This window comes from Stegostoma tigrinum, chromosome 9 (assembly GCF_030684315.1).
Source record: "Stegostoma tigrinum isolate sSteTig4 chromosome 9, sSteTig4.hap1, whole genome shotgun sequence".
Taxonomy (NCBI): domain Eukaryota; kingdom Metazoa; phylum Chordata; class Chondrichthyes; order Orectolobiformes; family Stegostomatidae; genus Stegostoma; species Stegostoma tigrinum.
The window spans coordinates 90,509,268-90,523,375 of NC_081362.1; the positions used below are offsets into that span (position 1 = coordinate 90,509,268).

General features: G+C 45.4%; 1 protein-coding gene across 1 annotated transcript in view; it reads right to left on the minus strand.

Annotated features, from left to right (window-relative positions):
* txlnba (taxilin beta a) overlaps positions 1-14,108 on the minus strand; it is a 40,699-nt gene that overhangs the window by 15,198 nt on the left and 11,393 nt on the right. The window contains exons 2-5 of the mRNA XM_048535914.2: positions 12,620-13,171; positions 10,268-10,359; positions 1,215-1,385; positions 835-1,029 (exon numbers count right to left, since the gene is read on the minus strand). Of these exons, the coding sequence (XP_048391871.2) occupies positions 835-1,029; positions 1,215-1,385; positions 10,268-10,359; positions 12,620-13,139 (978 nt within the window). The 5' untranslated portion in view covers positions 13,140-13,171. The remainder of the gene's footprint in view (positions 1-834; positions 1,030-1,214; positions 1,386-10,267; positions 10,360-12,619; positions 13,172-14,108) is intronic.

Sequence of the window (14,108 nt, forward strand, 5' to 3'; positions counted from 1 at the left end):
GTGTGAGTGTGAGCGAGTGTGTGTGTGTGTGTGTGTGTGAGCGAGTGAGTGTGTGTGTGTGTGAGAGCGTGTGTGTGTGTGTGTGTGTGCGTGTGTGTGTGTGTGCGTGCGTGTGTGTGTGTGTGAGTGTGACTGTGTGTGTGTGTGAGTGTGTGTGTGTGAATGTGACTGTGTGAATGTGTGTGTGTGCGAGTGTGTCTGTGTGCATGTGTGTATGTGTGTGCGTGTGTGTGTGTGCGCGCGTGTGTGTGAGGGAGAGAATGTGTGTGTGTGTGTGTGTGTGAGTGAGTGTGACTGTGTGAATGTGTGTGTGTGTGTGCGAGCGTGTGTGTGTGTTTGAGTGAGCATGTGAGTGTGAATGTGAGTGTGAGTGTGTGAATGTGTGTGTGAGTGCAAGTATGTGTGTGTGAGTGCATGTGTGTGTGTGTGTGTGTGTGTGTAAGAGTGTGTGTGTTAGTGTGTGAGTGTATGTGTGTGTGAGAGAGAGGAGTGTGTGTGTGTGTGTGAGTGAGAGTGTGTGATTAAGTGAATGTGTGTATGTGTGCGAGTTTGAGTGCGCGTGTGTGTGTAAGAGGGTGAATGATTGTGAGTGTGTGTGTGTGATTCTGTGAATATGAGTGTGTGTGCGAGTGTGTGTGTGAGCATGAGTGTGTGTGTGTGAGCGTGAGTGTGAGTGAGAGTGTGTGTGTGTATGTGTGTGCAAGAGAGTGAATGGTTGTGAGTGTGTGTGCGTGATTCTGTGAATATGTGTGTGTGCGAGTGTGTGTGTGAGCGTGAGTGAGTGTGTGTATGTGTGTGTGTGTGTGTGTGTGAGTGTGAGTGTGTGTGTGTTACCTCCTCCCGTGTTTCGTACTGCTCGATGACGGTTTTCAGTTTACTGGCCAGCTCAGTATTTTCTTCGCAGAGCTTGACGTTCCGCTGGCTGTGCTGGTCTATCTGAGCCTGGATGTCCATCAGAGTGTCCTGAAAATGTTTCGTCACCTCTTTCCGTTTCTCCTCTTCCTCCCTCGCTCGCAGCAAACTCTCCTCCTGCTCAAGGATTCGGGTCAGGGTACACAAAGAGACGGAAACACGCGTGTGTCTACAATTACAATAAGATTTAAACAGCAGTGTGGGTACTTTACAAAGCCACCATTTAATGTGTTTGCATTTGTTTTTGGTGTGGGTTCTTGTGACTGTGGAACACCCCCAATCCCTCCCCGGGGTCCACTCACCTTGAGAGTCTTGTTGTGTCTCTGGAGTTCTCGGCACAAGCTCTCGAGTTTGCTCCGAGCCAGCACTGCCCTGCTGTGTTCACTCTGCAGTTGGTCCTTCTCCCTGCTCTGGTGATCCAACTTCCTCTGTAACAGCTTCCTCTGTTTCTGCTCTCCACGGTACTCCTCCAGCTGCGCCCAGAGAGAAATCTCGATGAATACTAGGGGCACTGAGGGTCACCGGACAGCTCTGGATCACTGGGGAATGTCGGGGAAATCACAGACAGACACTGGGGATGTCAGCAATCACTGGGAAATCTAAGGATCTCTGGGGTGGGCCGGGGCATTCCATCATTGGGAATACCGACAATCACTATGAAATATTGGGAAGCGTCGAGCAACAGTGAAGATGCTGGGAATCACTGGGGATCTTTGGAGATCATCGGGAAAAATGCTAGTGATCCCTTTCCTCAGTGAGACATCAACAGGCACTTAGGCCCAGCTAATATCAGTTCAGCTGTGTTTAATACAGTGATATGTTTTATAGCCAAGCCTACCCAGTGCACTGAGGGAACAGACTACAAACTCGGGAGCTTGGTGACTGGGGAGTTTGCAGAATGGAGGTCGGGGGCGGGGAGATGAGGAGGAGATATTTTGTTTGCTTTTCCTTTTCTACCCTCCTGCTTTCCTGGAGCAGAAAGAAACAAAATATTTGGTCAGTAACCGGCAAGTGATTAAGTCCTGCTCTGTCTAAAGTTTTAACAAAATACTTAAATTGATGGTAAAATTAATAAAATTTCCAAAAAAAGGCAAGGTTTGTAAGTGAACAATATATTCACAAGTTGGAACTCGTTAAGGATGGTAGTGAAGGTGATGCATCAAAGCTGCAGCATGTGGGAGCTCCTGGATGGCATTAAGTTCCAGGATATGACACGTCTACAGCCAGTGTTTGAAGTTCAAGCAGTTTCAGCTCTGAGGTTAAGAGCTGGAGGCTTAACTGCAGACACTGTGGCAAATCAGGGACGAGAAAGTTACCTGGATTCGTGTTCTTCAGCAGCCACAACATTTAGAATGGGATCTTCCGATTTAGCCAGTGGTCGGGGACAGGAGCATGTGAACGAAAATGAGGCTGGTAACAGAGGATGGGAATGCCAACCTCTGCAATTACCCTTTATGTTTCAGATTCTCTCAGCTCGAGAGCTTTAAACTGACCATGGCGCCACGACACAGGAAGCCATTCGAAAGTGGGAGAGCAACATGCAACAGCGAGGTGGTCCTGAAGCAGCACAGACTTATTAAAAGGGAAATCATGCTTGACTAAACTGCTGGAATTCTTTGAGGATGTAATGAGTAGAGTTGATTGGGGGATCCAGGGCGTGAGGGTTATTTGGACTTTCAGAAGGCTAAGAGATTAATGTGTAAAATTAAAGCATTTAGAATTGGGGGCCGTATACTGAGATGGGTGGAAAGCTGGTCAGTAGGCAGGAAACAAACAGCTGGAATAAACAGCAAATGGAAGGCAGTGACTAGTGGGATCCTGTGGACTAGGAACCCTGCTATTCACAATATGTATTAATGATTTAGATTAGAGAACGGAATGGAATATCTCCAAATTTGCATATGACACAGAGCAAGCCTAGCTGTGAGGAGGATGCAGAGATGTTGCAGTGTGATTTGGATATGCTGAGTGACTGGACAAATGTAAGACAGATTGAGTATAATGTGGATAAATGTGTGAGGTTATCCACTTTGATAGCAAGAATTATTATCTGAGAGTGTATAGAAGTAAGACAGTGTCATGTTCAATAGACCTTGGTATCCTAATGACCTAGTAACCTAAAGTAAGCATGCAGGTGCAGCAGGCAGTGAAAAAGGCAATTGGTATGTTGAGAGAGATAATGGGAACTGCAGATGCTGGAGAATCCAAGATAACAAAGTGTGGAGCTGGATGAACACAGCAGGCCAAGCAGCATCTCAGGAGCACAAAAGCTGACTGGCTTCGCAGTGGGGTTGAAATTGTATCAGTGATAATGGGAACTGCAGATGCTGGAGAATCCAAGATAACAAAGTGTGGAGCTGGATGAACACAGCAGGCCAAGCAGCATCTCAGGAACACAATAGATGATGTTTCGGGCCTAGACCCTTCATCAGAGAGGGTATTAATTGGTATGTTGACGTGCTTAGAGAGAGGATTCGAGTACAGGAGCAGCAATGTTTTACTGCAATTGTACAGGACCTTGGTGAGACCCCTAGACAAAAAAAAAAATGAAAGAACTGTGGTGGCTGGAAGTCTGAAACAAAACAGAAATTGCTGGAAAAGCTCAGCAGGTCTGGCAGCGTCTGTGGAGAGAAATCAGTTAATGTTTCCAAGTGCAGTAACCTTTCTTCGGCTCTTGGTGAGGCCACACCTGGATTATTGTGTACAGTTTTGGTCTCCTTATCTGAGGAAGGATGTTCTTTTTACAGAAGGAGTGCAGGAGAAGTGTGCCAGGCTGATTCCTGGGATGGTGGGACCAACATATTGAGGAGAGGTTGAATCATCTAGGGTTGTGGTCACTGGAGTTTATAAGAATGAGCAACAATGTCATAGAAACCTATATTATTCTAAAAGGGCTTTGCAGTATAGATGCAGGAAGGATATTCCTGATGCGGAGGGTGGAGTCCAGAACCAAGGGTCACAGTTTAAGGATACAGGGGCAAACCATTTAGGACTGAGATAAGGAGGAATATCCTCATCCGGATAGTGGTGAACCTGTAGAATTCTGTACTACAGAAAACAGTTGAGATCAAACCATTGTGTGATTTAAAGAAGGTGTTGGAACTAGGATTTAGAGCTAAAAGGATCAAACAATAAGGGGGAAAGCAGGGACAGGCTATTGTTGGAAGGTCATAATAAATAGTGGAGCAGGCTTGAAGTGCCGAATGGTCATCTCCTGCTCCTATATTCCATGTATCTATGTTTAGTAGTGGGAGATGACAGCATAGCGGGAAAGATTGACCCTGTTCTCTGCAGAAAATGATAAGTGTTCGCATGGTTATGTTGCCCCCTGGTTTGGGACATCTACTCAGGGCTGGCGACGAGTTTACCGTTGGTGGTGGTGGGAGGTTGGGCATGGGGATTTTCCATTTGTTGTGGTCCATGTATGTATCAATAGAGTCAAGAAAACTAGGAAAGAGATTCTGCCCAGAGAGTGAGAGGAGCTAGGCACTAGATTAAAACTCAGAACTTCAAAGCTGATAATATCTGGATCATTACCTGAGTGATGTGCAAAGTGGTGAAGGGAGCAGACAATATGTGGTTCAAAATCCTTTAGACTCCAGATCCATAACAAGGTAGTTGATTCTTAACTGCCTTCTGTTCAAAGTTTTAGCAAAGATCTGTAGCTCAGGTTGGGGTGAAGTTGTTGCCTTGCTTACCTAGCTGGCTTGTTCCTGTTCAGATATTTCGTCTTCATGTTAGGTAACATCATCAGTGAGGTTTCTGATGAAGCGATGTTGTTGTACGCTGCTTGGAATTTATATTGTCCGGTCCGTAATGGTGAGCACTGTATTTTCTGGTTTTGTTCTGTATGGGTTTGTACATGGGGTCCAATTATATATGTTTGTTGATTACATTATGGGTTGAGAACCATGCCTCTAGGAATTCCCATGCATGTCTATGTTTGGCTTGGGCCTGCTATAGTTATGTTTTCCCAGTTAAACTGATGGTCTTCATTATCTGAGTGTACTGATTTTAAGGGAAGTTCATTGTGTTGTTTTGCTGCTGGCTGATGTTCGTGTATTCTGATGGCTAGTTTCCTCCCTGTCTGTCTGGTGTGCTGTTTGATGGCAGCCATCGCATAGTTAACTACATTGGTTCTGTATTTGTGGGAATGGGGTCTTTAATCCTTGTGAATGTTTGTCGTAGAGTTGCTGTGGGCTTGTGGGCCACCATGATTCCTACTGGATGTAGGAGTTTCATTGTCAGTTCCAATATGTTCTCGATGTAGGGCAGTGTGGCCAGTGTGTTAGGGGTGTACTGTGTCCTCCTGTTGTTGTCTATTTAGTAGGCACCTGTGGATGAAGTTGTGGGGATCTCCGTTTATAGCGAAGATTTTGTATAGGTGCTTTTCCTCAATCCTGCGTAGTTCTGAAGTGTTGTGGTGAGTTGTGGCCCATTTAAATGGAGTTCTAATGCAGCTTTGTTTGTGGACGTTGGGGTGCTTGCTTTGGAACAATGAAGGCAATCATGGTAGGTAACCATGGTAGGCCAAGCTACACATAGACACGCACGGGAATTATATCAGGATTGTTCTTTGTTCATATTCTTTAGAAATAGAACGTAAGTTTGTGATTTAAAAGAGAAAGCAAAAGCAATCCGTTAAAATGAGTTGGAAAGATCTTACAAACAGCAATACAAAAGTTTCCAACTGTGTCCCAACACTATCATTTTACTTATCCTTCCATTCTGAAGAAGCGTCATTGGACTCGAAATCAGTTTCACAGCTTGGAAGCTAAGCAGCCCAGGTTGGCAATGGCATCTTTGTGGATGTGATAGAACAGACTGACATTGTGATGTTTCTGTCTCCACAGATGCTGCCAGGCCTGCTGAGTTTCTCCAGAAATTTTTTTTTTGCTTGTTTCAGATTTCCAGCATCCACTGTTCTTTGTTTTATTATCCCATTATGCACCGCATTCCACTGAAATTCCTATCTCTAATCTTTTAAGTTTTTCCTTAACTGACTCCTCCCAGTTTCCTTCCCTTGGACCGTGGAGACATTTTTATTATTCTGAGTCCTGAAACTTTCACAATGCTGAGGGCTTAAACCTTTCCAGATCTAACAATTTGAAGATTTCTATCCAAACTCTCCTGGCTTGGAAGCTTCACAAGCTAAAACACTTCTGCAAGAATGACTGTTCGCATGAGCTAAAAGCTTGATCCATCTACTGGCGAAAACTATCCTTCCTTCTCAACTGAACTCCTGATCCTTCCAAACTGAACTCAAAAGCCAAAATCTAATGGCTTTCTGGTCTGTTGTAAGGTCAACAGGATAAACGTTCTATCCGTTAACACTACAGGGGTCCTGCTAGGCTGCAGTGACATGCTTTTGTGGAGTTGATACATTTAGATCACTGCTTCAAAGAACCCCCTCCAAGCCACTCACCATCCTGACTTAGAAATATCTTACCGTTCCTTCATTGTCACTGGGTCAAAAATGGAATTCCTTCCTTAAGGGCATTGTGGGTCAACTCACAGCAGCGATTCAAAAAGACAGCTCACCATCACCTTCTCAAGGGCAATTAGGGATGGTCAATAAATGCCTGGCCCAGCCAGCAACAACTGTATAATAAAAAATGCTTTCTGGCCTTTTTAAAACAGATTACCTCCACAGAATTGATCCGCAGCCTTCTTTCTCTATTGTAAAAGCCAAACCTCTAATGATGTATATATGATAAATGTTTTACCCCAGTAATGACCAGATAATCTTCGTGATGTTGACTGAGGTGATCAATAAATTCCAAAACACCCCAAGAATTCTTGTTCTCTTCTTCAGAAACGAAGCAGGGCAAGTTTGATGTCCACAGGAGAGGCCTTGTCTTGATAGTTTACTGTTTCTCTTCTAGCGTCCTTTCTCCAAACTCTTTTTCACTCTGCCTGTCAGTGTACATTTTTGTTTCTGAAAGTAGCTCCTGCATTTGGTGAAAGTTGTTATTTTGAAAGATGAGGTTTTGGTGGCAGAGACAATGGGAACTGCAGTTGCTGGAGAATCCGAGATAACAAAGTGTGGAGCTGGATGAACACAGCAGGCCAAGCAGCATCTCAGGAGCACAAAAGCTGACGTTTCGGGCCTAGACGCTTCATCTGATGCAGGGCCGAGGCCCAAAACGTCAGCTTTTGTGCTCCTAAGATGCTGCTTGGCCTGCTGTGCTCAGCTGGGTTTTGGCGACAAACAGCTGCAGTACCACCATATCCCTGGTGGTGGCAGCTATGAGCCATAAAACTTGCCGTGATCATACCAATGATAATGTGACCTTCATGGATTCGGAGAGGATATCCTCTCCAAGGATGACTGACTATCTCAAAACAATAGAAAGAGCACAAACACTCCAATCCAAGTGGTAAACTACTTATTTGACAATGATTTGTTTGTTAAACCTCCTCAGTGTCACAAACCAGGCACCAACAGGGAGATCAAAAGCTGACGTTTCGGGCCTAGATGAAGGGTCCAGGCCTGAAACGTCAGCTTTTGTGCTCCTGAGATGCTGCTTGGCCTGCTGTGTTCATCCAGCCTCACACTTTGTTATCCTGGAATCTCCAGCATCTGCAGCTCCCATTATCTCTCACCAACAGGGAGATACTGGCTTACAGTACAAACACACTCTCAAATAGAAATAAATTCTTTACAGTCAGGAAGGGGATGTAGGAATATAAGGAATTGGAGTTGGCGATTCAACCCTTCGAAGGAACAAAAGCAACTCTCGTCAGCCTTTTATTCCAATCCCTTTGTTCAAGGGACATGAGTATCGCGGGTTGTCGGCCAGCTTTAGTTGTACATCCCTAATTGCCCTGGAGTAAAATAAATACCAAAGATCCTCAGACAGCCCCTTCCAATCCCAAGAACATTTCCATCTAGAAGGACAAGGCCCCCAGATATATGGGAACACCACCACCTCCAAGCCACTCACCATCCTGACTTGAAAATATATCATCGTTCTTTCACTGCCGCTGGGTCAAAATCCTGGAATTCCCTCCCTCAGGGCATTGTGGGTCAACCCACAGCAGGTCAACTGCAGTGGTTCGAGAAAGCAGCTCAGTACCACCAGCAAGGGCAACTAGGGACGGGCAATAAGCCCTGGCCAGCCGGCAGCTCCCACGTCCCGTTAATGAATAAAAAATAATTGTGGCAGTGAGCCTCTTGGACCTCAGCTTTTCTGTGGTGGTTTGAGCCAACATAGTATCTTATCTAATATCCCTGTATCCTTCTCCAGTCCTACAACTCTCTCTGACCTCCCAAACATTCCCAGTTTGAATTGTTCTATCCTTGGCCCCCCAAACCTTCAGCTGTGGCACCCTAAGTTTTAGAGCACCTTCTCCAAACCTCTCTGCCTCTCTTACTCTCCATCTACCTTTAAGATGCACCTGAGGACATACCTTTGTAAACCGTAATGGTGCAGTTGTTGTTGTGTGATTAATTTTCCAGGTCTTGCCCAGCAGAGTGCGGTGAAACTCACAGTTGTACTGACGGAATTGTGAAGTTCATTAGTATAATCAGACTTACAGTTAGGGGGAGCTTCAAACATCTTTAACACCATTGTGTCACTGAGGGGATGTTATTATCGGCTATCAGTTCCTATCCAGTCAATTTTTTAAAAAAAGGTTTAGATGTTGTTTGTGTTATGGACCAGATCAGACCCCCTCAAAATATTTTAAGAAGGTAGACTAGACCTTAATTTTTTTTATATTAAGAGTAAATATGAAAAGTCTGTTGCGGATGCAGTGTGACAGGTCAAACTACTCAATGTTAAGCAAAGCACAATTTATTTAAACACTAAAGTTAAAATGTGACCAAAGAAAGAGGAATAATATCTCTGTTGGAAAACTTAACTGACTTGTAGATACGGTAACGATGACTGATTAACTGTTCCAGTATAGTAATGTCCCATAAACACACACCTTGATAAAAAAGGCAAACTCAGACATAGACTCTGACATGCAGTTCCAGGTGGAAAATAAAATCAAGAGAAAGTTCAGAGAGAGAGGAGCAGCCAAGTGACATCTGCTGAAGCTTTCAACTCTTTTGAAACCCCAAAAACTTCTGCTTAAAAGTAAAACTCAAAAAAGTGAAAACAAACGAGAAGGCCTGGTCTAAAAGAGCTAACCACACCCTCGCTGCTTGCATTGTTCCAAATTTTAAAAATACCCCAAGGTCTCACAAGTTATTTACTTTCTTAGACACTATTTGTCTCCTCTGCGTCACAAATGCTCTCCAAAACGAAAGGACAAAATAACCTCTTGACAGCCACAGCTTTGTCTCACTTGCAATGCCTAATATTTCTTGCCTATTCCTCAAAAGCAATTAAGACCCACATCTTCTTCTGAAGAAGAGTCTAGGCCCAAAACGACAGCTTTCCTGCTCCTCTGGTGCTGCTTGGCCCAGTGTGTTCATCCAGCTCCGCACCTTGTTAGCCCACATTGCTGTGGGCCTGGAGACATGGGTAGGCCAGATCGGGTAAGGATGGGAGAATCTGAGATAACAAGGTGTAGAGCTGGATGAACACAGCAGGCCAAGCAGCATCAGAGGAGCAGGCAGGCTGATGTTTCAGGCCTAGACCCTTCTTCATAAAAGAATTCTTCAGAATTCGTTCTCTAAAGGACATTAGTGAGCCAGGTAGATTTTTATGATAACAAAGTGTGAAGCTGGATGAACACAGCAGGCCAAGCAGCATCTCAGGAGCACAAAAGCTGACGTTTCGGGCCTAGACCCTTCATCAGAGAGGGCCTAGGCCCGAAACGTCAGCTTTTGTGCTCCTGAGATGCTGCTTGGCCTGCTGTGTTCATCCAGCCTCACATTTTATTATCTTGGAATCTCCAGCATCTGCAGTTCCCATTATCTCTATATTTTTATGATGATTGATGATTGTTTGCCAGCACTGAGACTAGTTTTTAACTACAGATTTTTAAAAGAAAGACATTTAATTCATTGGATTTGGCCAGTTGCTGTAGTGGGATTTGAACCCAGGTCCTCCTGTGACCTCTTCATTATTTGACTCGATATATCACAAGTACCTCCCCATGTGCGGAGTGTCAGGCAACACTAGGAGTTACACTTGTTAAACTTGTTTCATGGTTAAACAGCTCATGGATGCTGGTAACAGAGGTTAAGAATTGGTAACTTGCGAATGTTTTCAAGGGTTGCTTCCTTGCTCTGGCACTGTTTGGCTACAAGGGGAATGGTGAAAGCCTGAAGATAACAGGGTGTGGAGCTGCGAGAACACAGCAGGCCAGGCAGCATCAGAAGAGCAGGAAGGCTGACGTTTCAGGTCTGACCCTTCTTCAGAAAATTATACCTGAAGGCAATGTTTGTTTTACTGACCAGTTCAGCGTACTTCCCAATGAAAGCATCCTGCTGCTCCTCAGCTGAGTTGGTTTTACTCAGGTTCTGCATCAGTGTGGCAACTTCCTTCCCTGTGTTGGAAAAGAAAGAAGCAATGGGATTGTTAGGCCAAAGGGCATTACCTCAGCAACATGTCCAATGGCTGCTGTAACCTGTGGACTGGCATGGAGAAAAATTACCACCAAACTTACTGTCATATAATGCTATGGTTCCAAAGGGGCTAATGTTCATGTTCCATTGCCCCCACCCATCGCCCTGATATCACACACAGCTTGTGGGGTCAGTGTTTATACTGTAGCTTTTGGAGGGATCAAATGGATTGGTTCCAGCTCCCTGAGGTCCTAGTCATACCTAACCAAATGTGGTTGTACTTTTTGCTATTCTGCAATAAACCTTTTTGTTACCCAAGAACAAGTGTCTTTTTTGTGGATAGTCAATGTTGACTATGTATTCTCAACTGATACTCACTCGATAGGCCAAGGACAAAGCAAAGACATAGGAGGATTGGCAGCCGTGAACTACCTCAAGGAACCTTTACCCAGTGCCATGTACTGGTAAGGCACCAAGAATGGTCCTCTGGGATAATACCACATGATCAATGCAGTGCCAGTCTGAGCCCCACCATGGACCAAAGAAATCATAGACCCAGAAGAAAATAAATAAAAGCAAATGAGTTTATGACTTTTGAGAGAATTTTCACCTGGAGAAGACACAGGCCGAGGAACATTTTTAATCGGTAATGGAATTGAGGGTTATGGGGGGAAAGGCAGGAAGGTGGGGTTGAGGATTAGCAGATTAACCACGGTCAAGTTGAATGGTGGAGCAGACTCGATGGGCTGAATGGCCTACTTCCGTTCCTATATCCTACCGTAGACAATCAGTCAGTAGCTGAAAAGCAAGTCTGCAGTAGCCACGGAAGCAGCAATAAGCTAGGCGCAGCACTCCAAAACTTTACCTTCAGAACCTGGTAATATCACAGAATCTGTACAGTGTAGAAGCAGGCCATTCAGCCCAACAAGTCCACACCACCCCTATGAAGAACATCCCACCTGTACCTGTTCCCCTACCCCTGCATTTTCCCCATGTCTAACCCCCCAAACCTGAATATCCCTGGGCACTACAGATTGGCCAATCCACCTAGCCTGCACATTTTTGGACTGTGGGAGGAAACTGGAGCACCAGGAGGAAACCCACACAGACAGTCGCCCGAGGCTGGAATCGGACCTGGGTCCCTGATGCTGTGAGGCTGCAGTGCTAACCACTGAGACACTGTGCTGGGTCAGAATTGTGGGCTTTAAAAAGAATGAAAAGCAGCCACCATCAGGCCATACAGAGACCTTTGTGACAGAGGCTCTGTGAGGTGCTACAGAGCGTTCTCTGAGTTTAAATTGGAAACATTGCTGTGTCATTTGTTTGAGGTATCTTAACAACAGAAAATATTTATTTCCATGGACAACCTTTGTGAAATGAAAGACCCCAAGGTGCAGATGAGAAGGAACTGGGCTCATTGACCAGGAGGGAAGTTAACAAAACTCACTGAAGGCAGAGACCTCAGGATCACAGGAGCATTTGGACAACAAAAGGTGAGTTCTTGTGTTTGCACATTGCCATTTAAATAGATCACAGCAGCTGGATACCTCATTTCCATCCAGCCTGGTGGGGGGTAATATTAGTTGGGTGAGGAGGGAGGGCTAAGGGGAAAGGGGTGGGGCTGGGGTTGAGGGGAAAGTCTCTTTTCTCTGCAGAGGTAGTTTGTTGGAGGTATTACAAATCATGAGAGGCCTGGATAGAGCAGAGAGGGAGAAGGGTTATTGACGGAGTTCACTGACTTAAGGTGACTGCCAGAGGAATCTATGATGACTTGAAGAAATAACTATTTTAAGCAGTGACTGGTGTGGATGGCATGGCCTGATGGAGGAGGATTCAGTGCTGGTTTCCAAACGGGAAGTGGAGATGTTTGCAAACGTCAACGAGTGCAAAATCTTTGAGGCGAAAGAATTCTCAGGAGGCGTCGAGTAAAGGGAAATTTTACATGAAGTTTACAAACTAGGCATGTGTGATAGGAACTGTAGCACAGTGACGTAAGCCAATGTTTAACTGGAATTTGGGTCCTGTCTTGAGGTTTGATGTCCTCTCTTAGCGGCCTCAATAAAAACCAAGAAATAAAGTCCAATGATTTACGACAAGATGTGTTGAATGCAATTAAGAAGCTGGCTTCAATGTTAGAGCATCAGGCTTTCAGTTGGATGTCCTAAGCAGCAGACAAATTGGAAATCTTGCTGCTTGTATTCTCTGTGAAAATGTTTATAGGGGAATGAATTTGTTACTCACCCAGTCCTTTCAGCTTCTTCTTGTCCAGTTTCTGCTCCTTGCCCATCTCCTTGGTAGGTTCAGCTGGCACAGTGGTCTCTGGCTGCTCTTTCCCAGCCTCCTCAAAATGCTCTTCAGACATTCCCTCCTCATTGTCCAGGCCCTGGCTCCTGCCTGCCTCCCCCCCAGCCTCCTTTCCCAAGATGATTTCTCCCGAGCCGTAGGTTTTGATGATATCCTCCAGCTGCCTGTCCAGATCCTCCGCGAGGTCAGTGATGGCCGCGTCTCCCTGAGCAGGACCGTCCTCCTTCAGATTCAGGAGGGTTGTCTTCGTCTGTGCCTGATCTGGTGCCACTACAGTTTCTGGCTTCTCCTCTAGTTGCTGTGGTGACTCCTGGGCAACTTCAGCAGGACTGTTTATTCCTTGCTGGTCCGGGAGACCCGTGCTGGGCCCTGTTATTGAATATTGGGCAGGCTCCTGTGTTCCAGTGCCGGTAGAAGGGTCTTGAGCGTTAGCGTTGATGGTATCCTGGGGCTCCATGGTTGATTTGTAATACCTCCAACAAACTACCTCTGCAGAGAAACGAGAGACGATAGGAATTATTGCATTTTTGGACAAACCTTACCCTTGGAATAATGAAGCACATAATCTCAATGGAGGGCATTTTTCATGACCCCTCCCAAAGGCAAGTTCTGATTATTGCCAAAATGGGTCTTCTTTGAGGCCATCATCAACCAGACTCCTATACCAACAGTGGGAACATGAAGAGTATTCTCCAATCCTATTCTCCTCCCATTTTCTCTTCCCTTGTAGCTCCTAATTGAGTGTCCCTCAACCCTTCAACTCTGAGGTGAGTTGTAGCTTGATTTTTCTTCCCCACCCCCCCTCCCCGAAGTTTGCCCTCTTGTGGGACCTGCTATCCTTACCTGGTCCATTCTGCACATGACTCCAGACCCACAGCAAGGTGGGTGACTCTGCCATAGAGCACCGCTCAATTCAAGGCCAGCATTTGTTGCCCATCCCCAGGTGCCCCTGAATTGAGTACTGTTCCATGGCACATTTCAGAGGGCAGGACCGCTGCGTGTCTGGAGTCACGTGTAGGCCAGAATGGCAGATTTCCTTCCCTGAAGGGCATTAGTGAACCAGCTCGGATTTTCTTGACAATTAGGGCTTATTAATACTGGGGCTAGCATTCAGTTACAGCATTATGATTTGATTTTAAACTCCACCAGCTACCACGGTAGGGATTTGAATCAGAGTCCCAGAGTATAAGGTCACTGTGTCCCAAGTTATAGAGTCGTACAGCATGGAAATAGACCCTTCGGCCCAACCACTCTGTGCCGAACATAATCCCGCCTGCCTGCACTTGGCCCATATTCCTCTACATCTTTCCTTTTCATTTAAGTGTCTTTGAAACATTGTAACTGTACCCACATCCACCACTTCCTCTGGAAGTTCATTCCACACACAAACCACTTCGTGTAAAAAATTACCCCTCACGTCTTTTTT